The following is a 19956-nucleotide window of genomic DNA, read 5'->3' as shown; positions in this document are numbered from 1 at the left end:
ACAACCCACGTTCATCCATCCACCCACATCCATCCAACCACCCACCATCCATCCATCCACCCACGTCCATCCATCCACCCACGTTCACCCAACCACCCACGTCCACCCAACCACCCAGCGTCCACCCAACCACCCACGTCCATCCAACCACCCACCATCCACCCAACCACCCACATCTATCCACCCACATCCATCCAACCACCCACCATCCATCCGTCCACCCACATCCATCCATCCAGCAAGTCACCATCCACCCAACCACCCACATCCACCCAACCACCCACGTCCATCCAACCACCCACGTCCATCCATCCACCCATGTCCATCCATCCACCCACGTCCATCCATCCACCCACCGTCCATCCAACCACCCACCATCCATCCATCCACCCACATCCATCCAACCACCCACACCCATCCATCCACCCACACCCATCCATCCACCCACGTCCATCCAACCACCCACGTCCATCCATCCACCCACGTCCATCCAACCACCCACGTCCATCCATCTACCCATGTCCATCCAACCACCCACCATCCATCCATCCACCCACATCCATCCATCCACCCATGTCCATCCAATCACCCACGTCCATCCATCCACCCACGTCCATCCAACCACCCACGTCCATCCATCCACCCACGTCCATCCAACCACCCACGTCCATCCATCCACCCACGTCCATCCAACCACCCACGTCCATCCATCCACCCACGTCCATCCAACCACCCACGTCCATCCATCCACCCACGTCCATCCAACCACCCACCATCCATCCATCCACCCACATCCACCCAACCACCCAGCATCCACCCAACCACCCACGTCCACCCAACCACCCAAGTACACCCATCCACCCACGTCCACCCGACCACCCACCATCTATCCGACCACCCACATCCACCCGACCATCCACGTCCACCCAACCACCCACCATCCCCCCATCCTTCCTTCCATCTGATAAAACCACTCAGTGTGCATTTCGTAGTCTGGTGGTCGGGAGTGCGGCCTCTGCCTTCCCAGTCCTGACTTCCGTGGTTGTGCCGATTGTCTGTGTCCTTGGGTAGCATCTCAGCCTCTCTTATTCTCAACCTCAGTTTCTGCACTGTGAAAAGCCATAAAGCAACTTGCTTCTGGCTTGCTGTGAATGTGCAGAGAGGCAACATATGTAACAAACTTACTAAAGAATAAACCACACAGGTGCTTCCCCTCCTCTTATCTGGGCTACTTCCCCAGAGTGCTGTGATAGGGAACCTGACTCAGCTCAGCCAGGAGACGCTGAACAAGGCATTACAAGGAAAGATGAGTGTTTCCACTGGGAAGGAGCTGGGAGCCTTGAAAACACAGCCAGGAAGACTCACTAGGTTTGAGGGTCAGGGGAGGAAGCCCCCCCCTGACTTCGGCTGTGGGGGGAGGTAAGGGAGCCCTGGGGAGCAAGACAGCCTGGTGGAGGGACCTAGGTGAGCGGAGAGGGTGCCCAGACATGCTCGTGTTGTCAGGCTTGAGGGAGCAGCCCGGAGACATACTGTATTTATAAAAATTGTTATTGGAAACAGGTTCATTGGCCAATTAGTTCCTGCTGGCCAAAGCACAGTTAATGTTCTAAAAAAGAAACAAAGCTCCAAAATGTTTTCTCCCTCTCTATCTTTTATTCCTCTTTTCCATTTCCACTTGTGATTTTTCTGAGTCTGACCACATTTTGGGAAGAGTATAAAAGGATTTAAAACTTAAGACAATAAACAGATCACCTGCTTTGTTTAAATTGCTTTACCTGCTATCAATACACTATTTGGCTTCAGGATTTTAGCTATGACCACCGGATGGACTGCAAAAACACTCAAGAGATCTAGAAGATTGATTTTCTCATTTTCACTGGAAGGTTCTATCTGGGAAGGGGGGGGGGGGGTGGGGGGGGGCGGTAGGGTGCCAGTGGGGAGGAGAGGAATGCAAGACCCATTTACCTGGGAACCTGGTTTGAGTCTGAGTTCTAGAGTTAGAAGTACTTTCAGCTTGGGGCTGGAATCTGGGGTGCACAGTTTGGGGGTGGCTCTAGGCTACAGGATGGAGACCAGTCTGGTAACCCCTGCCAGCAGAGACTGGATTTGGACCCGATTTGGACCCAAGAGTTTAGTTCAGACTGTGTTTCAGAGAGGTTTGGAAAAGGCCAGCTGGGATGCAGGGAAGTGGATGGCTAGGAGAGCCGTCTGAGCGGGGATGGAGGGGTATTCCCAATGGGCTCCGTTTTGGGCCCAGGCAGCCACGTGGCTGCAGATGCCCTTCTTCATCCAGAGCTGGTTTTGTTACCTTTGGTAGCCACAGACTCTGGGCCAGGCGGGGTCAGACAGGGACTTTACTGGCCTTGGCATCCTCCTTGGGAGGGGCTGGACTCCAGCCAGCTGCCAGTTAGGGCTTCTGTATCTATGACAACCACACAACTCGTGTTCCCTGGGCATTTCCATTTCAAATGCTCCGTCCTTTTGTTTGCAGGGGTTCCTGGGTCATATTCGGAGTTCCCATTTTTAGTTGGGAAATAAGAGACTGCAGGTTATTCTATCCAAGGGCCCAGGTTGGGGCCGTGGGGCTCCGGAGACCATCCACGATTCTAAGACCCACGTGGGTAGTAGAAGCAGGGCAGTGGGATGAGAATGCACAGGATTTGGGGCCAGAACATCGGCTCCCGGTTCTCCTTGGGCCGCCGAGCCCTCCGCTCCGGGCCTCCCCTTCCCCATCTGTAACCGGAGGCGATAATAATACCTGTCTGGGCCATCACCCCGCAGACCCCAGACTAGCGCGCACGCAGAGACAGTTCGCATCTCCGCGTTGGGGGCTCAGGAGACAGCTCTCCTGACCCAGGGGCGGGAAGGCCCCGCCGGCCCCGCCGACCCTGCCGCAGGTCCTGCGGGGGAGCCGGCGGGCGCAGCTCCCAGAGTCCAGGTTCTGAACCTTTCGGAGCTCAAGGTTCCTCTCTTCCAAGTTGGAAGGCCAGGGCCCCTCACAGGGGAGTCCCGAAATTAATGGAGATGCCACGCGGAGAACCGCCGGGGCCGGCCGGGAGCTGTGGACGCCGCCGCCGCTCCCCGGCTTGGGCGGCGGTGGAGAGACGCGACCCCCCAGCGCCCCGCGAATCCCGGGGACGGGGAGCTCTGCTCCTCCCTGGGGCGCCGCTGCACTCAAGGCGCGCGCAAGCACTTCCTGTAGGCATCACCATACTTCAGTATTTAGAAGGTGCAGAAGGACCGGAACTTGCCACTACCAATTCAGTTCAGTTCAGTCGCTCAGTCGTGTCCGACTCTTTGAGACCCCATGGACTGCAGCAGGCCAGGCCTCCCTGTCCATCACCAACTGCCGGGATTTACCCAAACTCATGTCCATTGAGTCGGTGATGCCATCCAACCATCTCATCCTCTGTCGTCCCCTTCTCCTCCCGCCTTCAATCTCTCCCAGCATCATGGTGTTTTCCAAAGCGCCACTACTAGGGTTAATGCCTTAAAGCAGGGGTCTCGCGCAGCACACTGTCCCTTTAAGGCGGTGAGCCAGACCGAGGCATTCTGTTCCTCGTCGCCTCCCGTAGCTCCCTTCCGAGAGGCCGGCTTTGTGCGTTTGCCCCGCCCCGTCCGCCTCCGCCCCCCGCGCAGGCGCACGCGCACTGCCGCCCAGCCGCCTAGTCAAGCTCGGCCCGGCTCCCGCCCAGGCGGCGGCGACGCGACGCCCGGAGCGCTCACCTCGGTCCCCCTACCGCCCCCGGCAGGTAAGCGGGGGCCACCGGGCCGGCGGGCACATCCCGGGGGGCGCGGGACTGGGGCGGACGCCGGCGCCCCCCGCGCCTCCCGCCGCCGCACGTGTTCCGGCGGCCCGGGCCGGGCCCGGGTCCAGCCCCGCCGGGCCTCGCAGCGCGGACGCCCCGCGCCGGCCGTCTCGCCTCCGGACGCCCGCGCCGCGCGCCTCCTCCCCGCCGGACGCCGGGCCCCCGGCGGCCCTCAGCCCTGACGCGAGCCCGCCGCGAACGGGCCCGCCCGGACCGCCGAGCCTCGGGGGGGCCTCCCCGCCCCCAGCGGTCAGGTGACGAGCCCCCCCCCCCCCCCCGGCCCCGGGACTACGACCCCCCAGCGTAGCCGTGCACGGCGCCCCCTTTGCTTCCAGAGAGAGAGAGAGAGAGAGAGAGACCCCCGACCCACTGGGCCAACCCGCGCCTGGGTGCGGCGCCCGATCTGTCCTCAGCTGCAGAGACGCCCCCACCTCAGCCTGCCGCCTCCTCTCCCCGACCCCTGCCCGAGGTAGCCGGGCTCCCTTCTCCCCGGAGGGCCCGGGGCTCCGGGGATCGCGGGGCTGCCCGCGGCCACGGACAGCCCACCGCGCTCCCGCGGTGGAGCCTCAGACCCCTTGTAGCCTGGCGTGCGAGAGCCGTTCTGGGGGTGTGGAAGATGCTCCCCGGAGCCCTCTCACTCCGTTTCTTCCCGCCCAGGTTCCCTGTCTCCTGAGGGAGACACTGCTTCCGAGGTTGGCGAGGCTCCATAGGAGGCAGAGAGGTAAGCCGGCGCGTCTGAGAACCCCGGTGGAGTGCCGAGATCGGGGGTCCCTGGCTCTCCGGCGGCTCGTGACCCCTCTCTCTTCCCACGGGCGGGGGCCCAGTCTCTGGAGTGGAGCCGCCAGCGTTTTGCATTTTACCGGTTGACCAAGAGCGCACTCCACCCCCAAGTCGGTTGGCTCAGCCTTGGATGGCCAGGCTCACCTGGGTGCCAACAGGGGTCTGTTGGTAATTGCTCTGGAGGCCGGCTCCACACGTTAAGAGTCAAGTGATTGTATTTGTAAGAGTTGGGCTGGATTTCCGTGCCCTGATGTTTTGTGCAGTTAATGATTTGCTGGTGGACGGGTTGGGCAGGGGTTGAGCTGGGAGGAGTCGGGCACCTTCTCTGCGAGACCCCCTGTGTATCCCTGCTCCGCACCTGAGGGCAGCAGGTTTGCAGGGGTCAGCCTCACCTCACCTGGTGGTCTTGGCTTCCATGCTAACAGGAGCTGCTCAGGCCTCAGAGCTGCCCTTCCCATCCCAAACGGAGCCTTGTTTGGCGTGGACGCGCCTTGGGCTTCCCCTCCATCAGCCCTAGCTGTGGTCTGGCTCGCTCAGGGGCCGGCTTCTGTGAAACAGACCGTCCAGCCCTGGGCCTTGGCTCCTCTGCCCGCCCAGGGAAGGCAGCACTTGGGTCCGCTGGCGGGGCCTGGTTGCACTGAAGGTATTCACCGAGCAGCAAGTGCTTCCTGAGCCCCACACCCTGCCCCCGGGCGGGTTTACTGACCAGCCCCTGGCCTCCCCCACTCCGCTCTGGGTGCCCCCCGCGCCGTCCCTGGGCCGCGATCCTTGCAGCCGGTGGCTGGCCCGGCGCTCTGCACTGCTGTGTTGTGTGATGGTTTCTCTCCTCTCCTCCTGGAGGAGACAGGACATGCTCTTTTGGATGGCTTCCATCCATTCCGCCTTGGTGTGACTTCAGTTTTCAGCGCTGAGCTAGAACTTACAGTGTGTGAACTCCTTGTTTCACGGTGGTGCCAGCTTCCGGACTTGGATGGCCTGCGATGCTTGTGGGGTGTCTCGGTGGTTCTGCGCTGGAATAATGCCTTCCCTGTTTCAGGGTCACCTGGCTTTCCAGTATCCCAGTAGCGTGTCCTCCTGGGATAGGGGAAGCCAGGCTCTTGCTGTATGGCTCTGCCCAGGTTCCCGTTTTCACGCCGCTGTCTCTCCATCCTCTGCAGCGAGCTGGCCTGCAGGGTGTCTGGGCGTGCTTCAGGCGAAGGCTTCTAGGAAGGCTGGGCGGTGGGGACTCCACGGGCAGGGCTGGCTCTGGGCTGTGCTTTCCAGCTGCCTGGTCGCCGCCGCACGGGGGGCAGAGCGCCTCTCGCTGTTCGCGTTCTTCAAGCGTCCCTGTGTCTGCAGCCTGCCCTCGGCGGCCTTGGAGTGCGGGAGGAGGGCCACGGGGGCTGCGCTCCTGCTCTCGGTCGTGGCTGTTGGCACTATTGCATCGCTGGGGGTGCTGTCAGGGGCTTGGATGCGTTCCTGCAGCTCTGGCTCCTGTCGCTCAGCATGTTTGTTTCCTGATCAAGAGATCCTCGGTTACATTTTTTATTATCATTAATACATTTATTTATTTTTGGCACTGCCGAGTCTTGCTGCATGAGCTTCTCTTGTTACAGACTCGGGCTCTAAGGTGCTCCAGTAGTGGCCGCACGTGAGCTCGGTAGTTGTGGTTCCCGGGCTCTAGAGCGCAGGCTGAGGGGTGGTGGTGCGCGGGCTTTGTTGTTCCACGGCTCGTGGGCTCTTCCCGGACCAGGGATCGAACCCATGACCCTTGCATTGGCAGATGGATTCTTTACCACTGAGCCACCAGGGAAGCCCTGATTTGTTTTAAGTGTATGAGGGGATCTTTGAAGAGAATTGCCTTTTGTCTGTCTGGACTTCACTATGTTTCTGCAGACATGTGGGTAACAAAGCAGGAACCACCCCTGAAGGTGGGTCCTGGACTCTGATCCATAGGTGGGACGAGAGCAGCAGTGTCTGAAAAGGACTAGCGAGGAGGTGGGTGGAGAGGACCGTGGTCCAGAACAGCTCCTGCTGCAGGGCTCAGCAGGGTCATCTAGTGTTTTTTCTTTTTCGTGGACATTAAGTTTTTAATATATTTTATTTATAAGTTTGTTTATTTTTGGCTGGACCATGTGGCATATGGGGTCTTAGTTCCTTGATCAGGGATCAAACCTATGGCCCCAGCCGTGGAAAAGCAGACTGTTTACCACGGGAGCACCTGGTGGGTCCCTCGAGTGCACCCGTCTTTGCAGCATGGTTTGTGTGTTGGCCTGTCCCCTCTGCAGGCTTGGATCGGCAGACACCCTCCCGCGGTGCGTCCTCCACTCGGGGCTGTGACCTCTCCGCCTGGGGCGCTGCAGAGCCATGGCGACCGAGGAGAAGAAGCCGGAGACGGAGGCCGCCCGAGCACCGCCCACCCCGTCGTCCTCTGCCACACAGAGCAAGGTGCGTCCCTGAGGGCCCCGGGGAACCGCCAGGCCACGGAGGCTGTGAGACATGCGGAAATGTTGTTTTAAGCGCAAAAGCCTGTTCTCCCTCCCCACTGAAATATTGCCGGTTTTTACTCCAAACCACATTCCCAGCTAGTGCTTTTTATGGGCTGTGTTGGGGATGCCCCACGTGTCACCTGGGGAGGGGACTTTGTCAACCTTTGGTCTTGATCTTAAGAGTCTCTTGTTAAGCTCCCCAGCTGTTGTCCCACCCTTCCCTGTGGAGGTAGCCTACAGGCAACAGGCAGGTCTGCCCAAGGGTGCAGGATTCAGGGGAGCTTGGGGAGGCGGACCTCGGGACGGGTTGGGGGCTGGTGCTGCTGGGGCTCCCAACTGCACGGAGGGGGGCGGGCACTTCTGGGAGGGGTTGGCAGGGCTACGGGAGAAGCAGGACTGGTGCGGGCAGTCCGGGCTCAGGGTTAGGCACGTGTGTTCAGGCGGACGAGGGCTCTCGGAGGCACCGTTCAGAGCTTGACCTTAACCTCGGGCATCACGTCCCTACTGGCGATCAGTGGGCAGTGGGGTAACTGTGTGCTGACCAGTACTCTCTCTTTAACAGCCCACACCAGTGAAACCAAACTACGCTCTTAAATTCACCCTGGCCGGTCACACGAAAGCTGTGTCCTCCGTGAAGTTCAGCCCGAACGGGGAGTGGCTGGCGAGTTCGTGTAGGTGCTCCCACCCTGTGACCTGCTGGCTGAGACTCTGCAGGATCGGGCTGGGCCAGGGGAGCCTGGTGGCAGGGGCTGAGGACCGCGGCTCCTCGGGTGCGGCTGTGGGCAGCCCAGGTGTTGACTGGAGACCTTGATTGCCTCTCATTCCTTTCTTTCAGCTGCAGACAAACTCATTAAGATTTGGGGAGCATATGATGGGAAATTTGAGAAAACCATCTCCGGTCACAAGCTGGTAGGTCTCCGCCCCTGGACTGAAGCTGCTGCTGGGTGTGGGGCGTGCCCAACTCCCAGACCTGTCAGGTTAAGGTCAGGCCCCCGCGTGGGCCTCCTCCCCAGTTTTTTAGGTCGTTACCTGCCTCCCAGCTCTGACCTCCTCAGGTGCGTTTGTGCCTGACTGCAGGCCTGGCAGAGCCCCAGGGAACCGGCTTCTGGGCCTGGCCTGTGGGTCCATCTGTGCAGTCCTCTCGAGCTGAGGGCGTGACGTCTGGTTATCTTCAGTTGGACATTGGGGGTCTGACTTTGGCTGGCTAGTCCTGTTTTGTCAAGCAGTGACCGTGTGTCTCCTCCCGCAGGGCATATCCGACGTGGCCTGGTCGTCAGATTCTAACCTCCTTGTTTCCGCCTCAGATGACAAAACCCTGAAGATCTGGGATGTGAGCTCGGTAAGCCCCGGGGACGCGGTGTGGCTGATGAGTGGCGTAGGCGCTCTACCACTGTTGCGGGTTGGGAGGCGCGGGTTCAACCTGACACGGGTATTTGGGGAAATAACCACCAGGAATGATGTTATTTTAGGGAAAGTGTCTGAAAACCCTGAAGGGACACAGCAACTACGTCTTTTGCTGTAACTTCAACCCCCAGTCCAACCTCATCGTCTCCGGCTCTGTAAGTGTACGGCTCCCCTGGGCGGGGGGCCCTCCGCGGGCTGCTCGTTGAGGGGCTTGGGGCTGGGGGTCCATCCCCTCTGCTCTGCCCCGCGGAACTGCTGTGACTTCTCCCTCTGCCTTCAGTTTGACGAGAGTGTGCGGATATGGGACGTGAAGACAGGGAAGTGCCTCAAGACCTTGCCGGCCCACTCGGACCCCGTCTCAGCCGTGAGTCCCGCCGCCGCCCCGATGGCAGAGACCGGGCTCGGGGACGTGTGCCCGGGGGGTGGGGGGAGGCGCCCCTGCACGGGGTCTCACAGGGCAGGCAGGGAGCCGGGTCCACGAGGGCCGAGCAGTGCGGGTGTGACCACCGAGGCCCTGAGTGTGGCGTGGAGGTGACCGGTGGGTGGAGCGTCCTGGGGTCGCGGTGGCCAGCTGTGAGCAGGCGGGGGGAAGGTGTCCTCCCTGCGTGGTCCACAGTGGCTATTCTGGGCTCCCCTGTGCGTGGGGTGAGTGTGCAAGGCTTACACTACCCACGTGTCATGTGGGTACCCATTTGTATCCATGTACAAATTAGGCAAAGTGTCTTTTTGTCAACAAAGAGCCAGAAATCGTTTTTTAGCCAAGTTTACTTTTTAAAAAGTAGAAGGAATCGTGTATAAACAGGTTGTCTGTTGTTGTCGAGTAGTTGGTCCTTTTCAGATTCTGAAGTCCTGTAGGTGAGCGATTTTAAGCGTTCTTAGCCGTGGAAGGCCTTTGTCCCGCTGATGCTGTGCCCAGAGCCTTCACCTTTCGGGGACACGTAATGAGCTGGTTATTGTCACCCTGCTTATTTAATTTAACATGCAGAGTGCATCATGAGAAACGCTGGGCTGGATGGAGCACAAGCTGGAATCAAGATTGCCGGGAGAAGTATCAATAACCTCAGATATGCAGATGACACCATCCTTATGGCAGAAAGTGAAGAAGAACTAAAGAGCCTCTTGATGAAAGTGAAAGAGGAGAGTGGAAAAGTTGGCTTAAAACTCAACATTCAGAAAACTAAGATCATGGCATCTGGTCCATCACTTCATGGCAAATAGATGGGGAAACAGTGGAAACAGTATCAGACTTTATTTTTCTGGGCTCCAAGATCACTGCAGGTGGTGATTGCAGCCATGAAATTAAAAGACGCTTGGTCCTTGGAAGAAAAATTGTGACCAACCTAGATAGCACATTAAAGAACAGAGACATTACTTTGCCAACAAAGGTCCGTCTGGTCAAGGCTATGGTTTCTCCAGTGGTCATGTATGGATGTGAGAGTTGGACTATAAAGAAAGCTGAGCGCTGAAGAATTCATGCTTTTGAACTGTGGTGTTGGAGAAGACTCTTGAGAGTCCCTTGGACTGCAAGGAGGTCAAACCAGTCCATCCTAAAGGAGATCAGTCCTGGGTGTTCATTGGAAGCACTGATGCTGAAGCTGAAACTCCAGTACTTTGGCCACCTGATGTGAAGAGCTGACTTATTTGAAAAGACCGTGATGCTGGGGAAGATTGAAGGCAGGAGGAGAAGGGGCCGGCAGAGGATGAGATGGCTGGATGGCATCACCGACTCGACGGACATGAGTTTGAGTAAACTCTGGGAGTTGGTGATGGACAGGGAGGCCTGGCGTGCTGCGGTCCGTGGGGTTGCGTAGAGTCAGACACGCCTGAGCGACTGCGCTGAGTGAGCTGGTTGGAGCTGCCTGGCGTGGTGCTGGCCCGCTCTCCTGCCTCGTGCCTGGGGCTGCAAGGAGGGTGCTCGCCGCAGTTTTTAAATTTGTGTTCTCCAGTGCACCCCTCCTGTTGGAGGGAGGGGTGCTGCGAGTCAGGGTGTCCTGCTCCAGCTTTCCCCGCTTGGGTGCGGGTCTTGGGCTCCTTCTGGCTCTGTGCCTGCCGGCAGTTGACACTTTGTGCTGGCCCCCCTGACGGACGCTGCCTGGCGGCTCTCACTGTGTTGAGGGGTGCAGCCCGGCTCTGGTGAACAGGCTGGGATGCGCGTGCCGCGGCGCCCGTGGGCGGTTGTTGGCAGAGCCCGGGTCTGCATGCCATTAGGTGTGTGGCCCACACTCTGGCCGTCCTGCCCTCACCCAGCGCTGGTGCAGAGGGACTCCTCACTGCATTGCCTGGCTGTGCCCTCTGAACGTGGCCAGGAACAGGGTGGAGCGCGGTGCGAGCTTTGGGCCGGCTCAGCGTCACCTGCAAGGGGTTTCCGTCAGCTCGCAGTGTGCAGGTTCCAAGGGCTGAGTGTGCTGAGCTCAGGTGCTGCGGGTTTGAGAGGGAGGCGCTTTGGGAGGCTGAGGAGCACGTGGGGCGGGGGGGCAGGAAGCTGTCGGTGCCACGGGGGAGCCGGCGGGGCCAGCGACCACGGCTCCTCGGGCCACGTCGTCCACACAGAGGCCCCCGGCCCCCCGGGCAGCATCCCGACTGAGGTGTGAGGGAGTGTGAGGTTGCGAGCCTCGGGCGTCCAGGACTCAGCACCGGAAGGGTGTCAGGTGTCTCGCTGGTAGTTTCTGATGCTGGTCGTGTGTTGAAGTGTTTCAGACGCGTGCGTGCGTGTGCGCTCAGCCGCTTCAGTTGTGTCTGACTCTCTGCACCCTCACGGACTAGCCCACCAGGCTCCTCTGTCCATGGGATTCTCCAGGCAAGAATACTGGAGTGGGCTGCCGTGCCCTCCAGGGGACACTGGGTGAAATGAAACACATCAGGCTCGTTCCAGCTGTTACTTCCCTGCTGCGGCGGCTGAGAAGTGGAAGGGGCGCGCACAGCCCCGTCCTGGGCCCTGGGCCGCATGGACGGCAGTTCTCCCAGCTGCGGTCCTGGACTGGCCTCTGCCGGGAGCGTGGGAGAGATGCAGATTCTCGGGGGCCCTCTCACGGGACAGGCGCCACACGCAGCAGCGAACGTGGCGTCTCCACCAGGGTCATTTGTGGTCAAACAGCTTGTCCTGCCCAGGACTCGAACTTCTGACGTTGATTGCTCTTGCTGCTCAGCAGAGGAGTCAGTCAGAAAAAAGAAAGAGGACAAACCAAAGACCAACCAGTCAGGAGAAGGGGCTGGTCAGGTGGCTCTGGATTATCAGATGTGTCTCGCCTGTCCCTGTCGTGGGCAGGGTCAGACATTCGGGTAAAGTCACTGCTCTGGAGACCGCCCAGGCTGGCCTCCCACCTGGAGATTGCGCCTTGTCCCAGCCACACAGTTTGGAGCAGCCTGGATCGTGTTCCCACCTTGTTGGGAAAGCTCATGCTGGCTTAGGTATCCCAGGGGTCGGTGTCTGGGCACTCGGAGCAGTGATCTGGGCGTCTCGTGGTTCTGGGGGGTGCCTGGTGGGCAGGGGTACGTGCATGAGTGAAAGCTCGCGAGCGTCTGCGAGGGCGTCTCCCCTGACTTTTCTCTCTGGATGGAAGCCGGGGTCAGGCCACTGTCATGCCCGCGTCCACAGACAGGCTCCGGCCAGCTGGGTGTCTCCGCACAGAGCAGGGCGTCTGGGTGCGCCGTGTTTGTTACTTTTCTGCGGTGCGTTTTGTAGTCCGTGGTTGAAATACTCCAGACTTCTCGGTTGGTTTTCTCTGTGTGGCTCAGTCTTGCGTCAGGAAACAAGCTTGCTGGAGACGCGAGGTGAGAAGGACCGTTTCATCCACGTTGCTTGTGCATCTGTTGAGTCTCAGGAGGTCAGGAGGACTCAGAGCTGCTCCATCTGTGTCCTTTGTCCTTGGCTCGGTGTACGGGGGCTTGTCCGGCGAGACACGTCTGTGTTGATCTCAGAGTGAGTTTCTGTCCCCTCCCCCCCCCATTCTCAGGTTCACTTTAATCGGGACGGATCCTTGATAGTTTCCAGTAGCTACGATGGTCTCTGGTAAGTGACAGTCTCACCTGACTGAACCAGCGAGTGTGTAACGGCCTTCCCTCGCACTGTTTGTGCCTCTGGGCGTCCGGCGGAAGCCTCTGCTCCCCGGGCGGGGGCCACGGGGCGGGTGGGGTGGCGGAGGCTCAGCTGTCCCGGACGAGGCTCTTTGTGGGCCCTGAACGGTGGGCGTCCTAAGCTCGTGGCCCCGGGCGGGCGGTGGAGGAAAGGTGTGCCGGCGTGCGCACCCTCGAGTGTCCCGCTGGGGGCGTCAGGGTCCTGACGTGGTGGTGAGAGCACATGTCCCACTCCTGGGGGCGTGAGGGGAAGGGGGGGGCCACTGTCTCGAGAGCACGGCGTCTGAGGTCAGGCCCGTGGCCTTGACGTTTGCAGTGGAAGTGCTGTCTGAACGCTGGGAGATGTACGGGGAGATGTAGGGAGAATGTTTTAAGCTGACCTCAGCACGTGTGAGGGCGGAGCGTCAGGAGGTGTCTGCGTGTGCAGAGTGGCGTCACAGCGGTAACTGGAGAGATCATGGCCCACAGGGGTCTTCCCAGCTACGGGAGACAAAGACGGAGGCACTAGAAGTGTGTCCACGTTTAGCGCCAGGAACAGAGAAGCTAGAGTAACAAGTGACGTGTGTGAGAAAGCGCAGGACCGGAGTGTGCGGTGTGTGTGGCTGCGGCAGTGGGCCTGGCCAAGCCCCGCAGGAGATGCCGTCAGGTGTGGGTCAGAAGCCCTCTGCTTGTTTTCAAGAAACACATGAATCAAAGCGCGTCGGTGCAGGCTTGGGAGAGAAAGGTGGGTAGGTGGGCCGGGTGGATACGAGGCAGAGACGGGGCCTCGGCAGGGGCCGAGACGGGCGAGCAGGTGGAGGAGCAGGAGGCCGAGGGGGTCAGGACCAGCCGGGGCTGCCTGGGGGCCTGGCTGCGCGGGACCCGGTGTGCGCAAGCGCGCTCAGCCATTGGCGGCTCTGCAGCAGGGCTCCTGGGGCGTGGCAGGGCTGACCGTGCCACAGGCCGTGTGTCTCTTACGTGTGAGGGGTCGTGTGTGGCCTGTGGACAGTCCGCACACCCCCGTCTCCTTCATCACTGAGTGCAACTTGGGGTTTCCAGCTAACGTGACAAGAAGAGAAAGTCATCGCGTGAGAAGGGGATCGAGGCTGATCTCTAGGTCATGGGGTGCCGTGCTGGCAGGAACCGCACACGCACTGAGGCTGGATTGGCGTGACGCCTGCATGTCCAGCCGGGGAGTATCAGCTCTTAGAACAGGTTCTCTTGTCTCCACCAGAGGCCATCCAGACAGGTGCCCGCGATGCACTGTTTGTGTGAGAAGCACTGCCCCCGGGGCTGCGTGCTTGGCATGCCGGCGCCTGGAGAGCCTGCGGGGGTGCGGGTTGGGCAGGTGGCCGTGGGTGCGGAGCGGGCCACTCGTGCCCTCCTCCACTGTCTCCCTGTGGCGCTGAGAGAGACGGAGCGAGTGAGCGAGGCATCAGGACAGGAAGCGTGTGCGTGGGGAAGCGGGCCCTGGGCCCCGTGGTCACCGCTGTGCCTCTTGCGTTGCAGTCGGATCTGGGACACCGCCTCGGGCCAGTGCCTGAAGACGCTCATCGGTGAGTGGGGCTGGCCTGCGGGGGTGCCTCCTCTCCTGCTGTCCCCCCTCCTCCCGCTCCTTCCTGCTCAGCTCTGCTGTCCAGCCTGGCTGGGGCCCTCAGCGAGCCCCGTCTGCTGGGGGTGCAGGGGTTGGGGGGAGGGCTCCGGGGCCTCTGCAGACAGCGTGGGGCTCTGCTGGGGCGGGTGGCACCAAACCGGAAGGCAGTGCGCTCTTTGTGGCCAGTGGTGCCGCGACTGGGTAGGGGAGGGGTGTGTGTGTGGCCAGAGGGTGGTGTGCGGCCCCCGGGGCCTCGGGGCGGGGAGGGGCTGCTGTCAGCGAGGCTGATCTCTGAGTCCCGATGGAAGGCCTCTGCCGTGGTGGCTGAGTTGGCGGGCTCCGTGGGCCCTGGGCTGTCGTGGGAGCAGGCGTGGCCCTGAGGCTCCGCTCCAGCCACGGTCACAGCACTCTGCAGGCCGGGTGGTGGCTGCAGCAGCAGAAAGCTGTCCCCACGTCCTGGAGCCCGGAGCCCACGGTCGGGGTGTGGGCAGGGCTGGCTCTGCCTCTCCGTGGCCTTCCCCGCGAGCCCTCCGTGGGCACCCCCCCCCCCGGCAGGTCACAGGACGCTGGTCAGATAGGTTTGGGCACCCCCGTGGCCTGCCTAGCCGCCTCATCTGACGTAATCCACCTCTGAGGCGTGGCCCACGGGGCCAGGCTTAGGGCGGGTGGTCGGGGAGGGCCATGGTGGGCTTTGTGGCTTTCTCGCTCTGTGAGCTCTGACTGAGATGTTGCCCCGGGTCTGGGCATGCCCACCGTGCTGTGGCCGAGTGAGGGCTCTTACCTGAGCTCGTGGCCTCCTCGTGGCCGCCCCACGGCTGGGCGGGAGCCAAGGCCCGAGGGTACAGACAGCCACAGCTGCATCCTGCCCCATCTGATCTCGGCTCTGGGGCACCAGGCCCTTAGGCCGTCCTCAGACGAGTCTGTCCCAGCTGCGGGGTGGCCCTCACGCGCCCCCCTGTGCCTTTCCAGTGTCCACCCGGCAGAGGGAGCAGCAGCCCCCCGCGCGTGGGGCACAGGCCTGGGCCCCCCGAGGTGGTAACGCGCGGGCCACCCCCGGTGCTCGGGACCCAGGGCCAGGCGGCCCCTCACCAGGGTGCACTTGGGGCTCCTCCCCAGGGGGGGGCGGCGCAGTCACCTGGCCACATGCCTCCCAGGCCGGTCCTGCCCAGCCAGCAGCTCCGACCCGCCTCCCCAGGGTCCCCGGGGTGTGCTGGACCCCGAGTGTCAGGCGCGGGGGCGTGGGCGTGACATCCCTAGGTGGTTTCCAGGGAGAACCTGCACTGATCCATTGTAACCTTCAGGAGAACGGCCGCCACGATTCAGCGGGGCCGCTGCATCCTCAGGGCAGCTGGGTGTGGGCGAGCCCCCCTGCGAGATGGCCCCCTGAGGCCTTCTCTGTGCCCTGAGGGGACGTGGCCCCGGGGCGCTGAAGGCCCAGCCTCCTGAGGCCAACTGGCCACAGGGCCTTTGTTCCCGAAGCTCTCCTGTCCTGGGGTCACGGGGCGGAGCGGCTCTCACGCTGGCACGAGTGGTGGGCGGTGGCAGCGTGGGCACGTGTGGCGGTGACCCCACTGGGCGGTGGTGGGGGGCCCCCCGGCAGCCACGTCTGTGCTCCACGCAGATGACGACAACCCTCCCGTGTCCTTCGTGAAGTTCTCTCCAAACGGCAAATACATCCTGGCCGCCACCTTGGACAAGTAAGCCCTTCGTGCCTGCCTGGGGTGGGTGTACAGCCAGGCCCCAGCCATGGACCGCCCCTCCCTGCCGGGACCACACTGGAGGCCTGTCCATGCAGCCGGGGCTCAGATCCTTGGCTCCGTGGTCACTGGGGACCCTCCTGTCCGCGGGGTGGTGGGCACGGTGGCCTTCCGTTGGTCCCTTCTCTACCGGGCATGCTGCTTCTCTCCGACAAGCTGCGGGCGGGGTCGCCGGCCGTCAGCGCCTCCTGGGGGTCATTGGGGCCCGGCCTCCTGTGCACGGCGGGCTGCATGCGGGCGGGCTCGCAGGGTCCGCCCCCTGGGAGGGGGATGGACCATTGCTGAAACCTGTGCTAGACAGGGCTTCCCATGCCCCTTCTTAGGGACAGCGAGGATCCCTTATCGGCTTAACACTCAGTAGCCTCCGATAAAAAAAAGCCGCTGAGCCACAGGTGCCTGGGGCTCCACGCTCCGCCCGGGCGTCCTCACGCCCGGACGCCTGGCAGGGCCCCCGCCCCTGGCCACGTGCGCTGACCCGCCCCTTCTGCCTTGCAGCACGCTGAAGCTCTGGGACTACAGCAAAGGCAAGGTGCGTGACTGCGTCTAGGGGCTCCTGAGGGTCCTGGGCTCGCCGCACGGTGCAGAGTGTGACTTTGTGGCGTTGGTTTGGTGCAGATGTCCCCACGATGCGGGTTAAAGCTTGGCCTGGGTGGGCTGTGGTGTGGGGCTCATGGTGCTCACAGAGCCGTCCAGTCATGGCTGGGGGGGTCACCTGGGACGCAGGGCAGCCGTGACTGAGCGGCGGCCCCGGCCGTTTCAGTGCCTGAAGACGTACACGGGCCACAAGAACGAGAAGTACTGCATATTCGCCAACTTCTCCGTCACCGGTGGGAAGGTGAGTCATCTGCCAGCCCAGTGGCTCCCAGGCGAGCCTGGTCCTCTCACCCACAGGACAAGCGGGGGTTTTCTGGGTGTAGCCAGTGTGAAGGCCCCCTCTGCAGACTGCTCATTTAGGGACGTCCTGCCCCCTCTGCCTGGGCCCCAGTGGCACCCGCCCGACCCTCAGGCTCAGACAGGAGCCTTGTGACGAGCAGCTGGGCCGTGACTGATGGCCAGAGTCCCGGAATCCACCCCCAGGCGAGCGGCAGGCGGTGGGATGGCATCTGGATGGGAGTAGTCCGGGGACTGCACGCCCTGCTGGGGCCATGGGCCGTGGGCACAGAGCGTAGTCCGGCCGATCGGGTGCCCTGACCCGGCTCTCTCCCCGCGCCCCTGCCCTCTGCTGCATCCAGTGGATCGTGTCGGGCTCGGAGGACAACCTGGTCTACATTTGGAACCTGCAGACCAAGGAGATTGTGCAGAAGCTTCAGGGCCACACAGGTGAGCAGGGCGTCTGCTGCCGCCGTCACTGCCCGGCGCCCGGGACACCCACTCTAGCTGCTCTGGGAGCCCCTCCTCGTCTGCAGGTGACAGGGTGGCGCCTCCCGATGCAGGGCTGTGGGGGATGGTCTGACGCTTCCCCTTGCAGGGCTGTCGGGGGACGGTCTGGCTCTGGCTTTAACCACTCCTTCCCAGCAGCCAGCTGCCCAGCTCTGAAGTCCCTGCGTCCCGTGGCCTCCTGGGAGTGGCCGGGGCCCCGTGTGGAGATGGCGCCGTCGACCCGGGCTCCTCCCGGGCCCCACCCTCCTTGCTCCTCTCCCCAGCGCTCAGGGGCCAGCAGTGTGGAGCCCTTAGAGATCTGCCCAGGGCGACACCTTCTCCCTAAGGACGCACGTGCCCTGGGAGCAGGGCCCACCCCTGCCCCTTGCCTTCGGCCTTCGCAGTCGGCTTGTGGCTTCTGTGTGGGCAGGATGCTCAGAGGCTCACTTGAGGCCACCCCGGCCGGAGGGAAAATGCTGGGGTCCCGTTTCCTGAAAAGCTACGAACGCACTGACCTGCCTGACGCCGGGGGCAGCTCACGACGGGATCTGCTGTCCCCGCCCTGGGTGGGCTCACCGAGCCGGCCCCACGGAGCCTCAGGGCCCACGCTGGTCTGGGGGCAGCTCTGGCCCAGGTGTGGGGGGTGTGACGTCCACGCTGTGAGCTTGGCGGCGGCGCCGGCGTGCCTCTGGCCCGGGGGGCAGCCCTTGCCTCGCCGGGGTCTGGGCGGGGCCCCGCTGTCCTCCCCCCGGACGCCAGCTGTGTGTGCTGAGCGCAGGGCGGGCGGCTCCGCGAGGAGGGCCGGGCCCAAGGGGAGAGCCGACGCGGACCGTCTGTTTGCAGACGTTGTCATCTCGACGGCATGCCACCCGACGGAGAACATCATCGCCTCGGCCGCCCTGGAGAATGACAAGACCATCAAGCTCTGGAAGAGCGACTGCTAGGCCCGAGGGGCTGGGCCCTGCCGGAAGTCCACCCGGACTGGCAGCGCGGCTCTTGGAGGGGCTCCCGGTCCAGGCCTGGGGACCGGTGGGGCTTGGCCTGAGCTGCCTCTGAAGACACTTGGCTGGGGCGTGTCTCCCACTTGGGGGTCTGGAAGTTGCTGGTGACGTTTTTGCCAATTCCTTTCTCACCGTCCGGGAAAGAGTTCCTAGTCTGTATTGTGTTCAGAGTCCACAGAAATATTGTGTTCAAAGAGTCCACAGAAATTTTTAATTTTTTATTACAAAAAGGTGAAGTTCAACTTATCACGAGTTGTGTTTTTTTCTGGTAACTGTTCTGTACCGTTTTTGCGATTTTATCACCCAGCGCCAGCGCTGTGACCGTCGCCACCACGGTTTCTGGCTGCCAGCCTCAGAGGGCCGTCGCCGTGCGTTCAGTTGCGCTCTGGTGACGGCGTCCTGCCTGTGACCACGTGTCCTGAGTCTGTCTGGGGAGCACAGAGCACTCATTGCGTGATGTCCATGGAAAAGCCTGTGCTTTGGGGTCATTGACCCTGTGATGCTGGTGTGGGGACCACCCTCAGTGCTTCCGTTGGTCCCGTGGCTGCTCACACCCCAAGCCGTGCTGAAGGCAGCAGAGCACGCGTGTGCTCACGTGGCAGCCAAGTTCTCACCCAGCGCTTTTCTCCGCGTGGCTCTTTTGCAAGAAGTCTCACAGTCGGCAGGAGGTTGAAAGGATTTTTGACAGATCCCCGAATGATGTGTCCACTGTCTCCATCCCCGCAGAGCCCAGGACTGCAGAGGACTAGCCAGTGCCCTGCTGGCTCACGCCACGTAGGTGTGGGCCTGTGGGCAGGCGGTAGGGTTCTTAGTTGCAAAGACACCCAGGCCCCTGCGATGTCTCGAGGTCCGTGGCAGACGCTGGTGAGGGCAGAGGCGGGCAGCCCTGGTCTGGTCCCCCCACCACCAGCCTCAGGACGGGTGGGCTTGGGAGCCAGCTCTCACAGGGAGATGGTGTCATCCACCCGCCTGCCCACCTGGGCTCTTGATCAGGGGTCTCTTCCTGCCAGCGGGACCATGGGTGTGGGCGCTGACTGCAGGGCAGGGTGGTCAGGGAGCCGCTGCCGTCCCCAGGGGCCCCTCCCTGCAGCAGGTCCACCTGGCGCCCCGAGGCCTCTGCGGTGGAGGCGCGTCCCCTGCCCCGGGTCCGGGTGGTGAGGCCAGTCCTCGGCCTCCAGGGGGCCCTGCAGGTGGGGGAGCAGGCAGCCATTGCCCAGCAGCCGCTGTGGCACCGAGGACAGTCACAGGCGTCTGGGGACAAGCCTGCCGCTGCTTCCCCAGCCTCCCCTTCAGAAGCCGAAATGCCGGTGGCTCGGCTGTGGTAGGAATGAACCGCTCCGGCGCAGGGACCCCGAGCCTGCAGCACCTGAGCGTCTGGGCGGGACATGCGGAGGCTCCCTGGCGGCGGCGGCCTAGGTTTTTCTGGACCGAGGTTGAGGTTCTTTGGGTTTTGTTGGTTCTGGTGTCGGACTCGCCCCAGGGCAGGGGCATGAGTGCAGAGTGCCGTGTCCTTGAATATAGTTTATTTTTTCTACATTTGAATTCTCTGTTGTAGATTTATGTAAAAATGCATTCTCTTTTGAAAATAAAGAATTTCCTGTCTTGTAATTTTGTCCCCAAAGAAGCACTTAACTTTCTTAACATGTAGCTGTTACTGGAGTGGGAGGGGGCAGGAGTGGAGCGTTTGGGGCAGGAATGGCGTGAAGGCAAACAATGACTCAACCAGTGTAC

General features: G+C 62.0%; 1 protein-coding gene across 1 annotated transcript; it reads left to right on the top strand.

The window, feature by feature from the left end:
- The first annotated feature begins 3638 nt into the window (after nucleotides 1–3638).
- On the top strand, nucleotides 3639–18471 carry WDR5 (WD repeat domain 5). Its single transcript, XM_061154226.1, has 15 exons — nucleotides 3639–3752; nucleotides 4467–4530; nucleotides 6857–7016; nucleotides 7620–7728; nucleotides 7893–7966; nucleotides 8307–8396; nucleotides 8527–8616; nucleotides 8742–8825; nucleotides 12415–12470; nucleotides 14024–14070; nucleotides 15730–15805; nucleotides 16361–16394; nucleotides 16626–16700; nucleotides 17098–17185; nucleotides 18068–18471. Exons 3-15 carry the CDS (start codon nucleotides 6936–6938, stop codon nucleotides 18166–18168), a joined length of 1005 nt encoding a protein of 334 aa, XP_061010209.1. The 5' UTR covers nucleotides 3639–3752; nucleotides 4467–4530; nucleotides 6857–6935; the 3' UTR covers nucleotides 18169–18471.
- The last annotated feature ends 1485 nt before the right edge of the window (nucleotides 18472–19956 follow it).

This window comes from Dama dama, chromosome 11 (genome assembly GCF_033118175.1).
Source record: "Dama dama isolate Ldn47 chromosome 11, ASM3311817v1, whole genome shotgun sequence".
Classification (NCBI taxonomy): domain Eukaryota; kingdom Metazoa; phylum Chordata; class Mammalia; order Artiodactyla; family Cervidae; genus Dama; species Dama dama.
This window is presented reverse-complemented; position numbering and strand designations above follow the sequence as displayed.

Excerpts from the sequence above, each read along its gene's own strand:
- WDR5 (XM_061154226.1), top strand. The coding sequence starts at position 6,936 with ATGGCGACCGAGGAGAAGAAGCCGGAGACGGAGGCCGCCCGAGCACCG. Across the intron at positions 14,071-15,729 it reads GTGCCTGAAGACGCTCATCG|ATGACGACAACCCTCCCGTG; the intron begins GTGAGTGGGGCT and ends TGCTCCACGCAG. Across the intron at positions 15,806-16,360 it reads CTGGCCGCCACCTTGGACAA|CACGCTGAAGCTCTGGGACT; the intron begins GTAAGCCCTTCG and ends TCTGCCTTGCAG.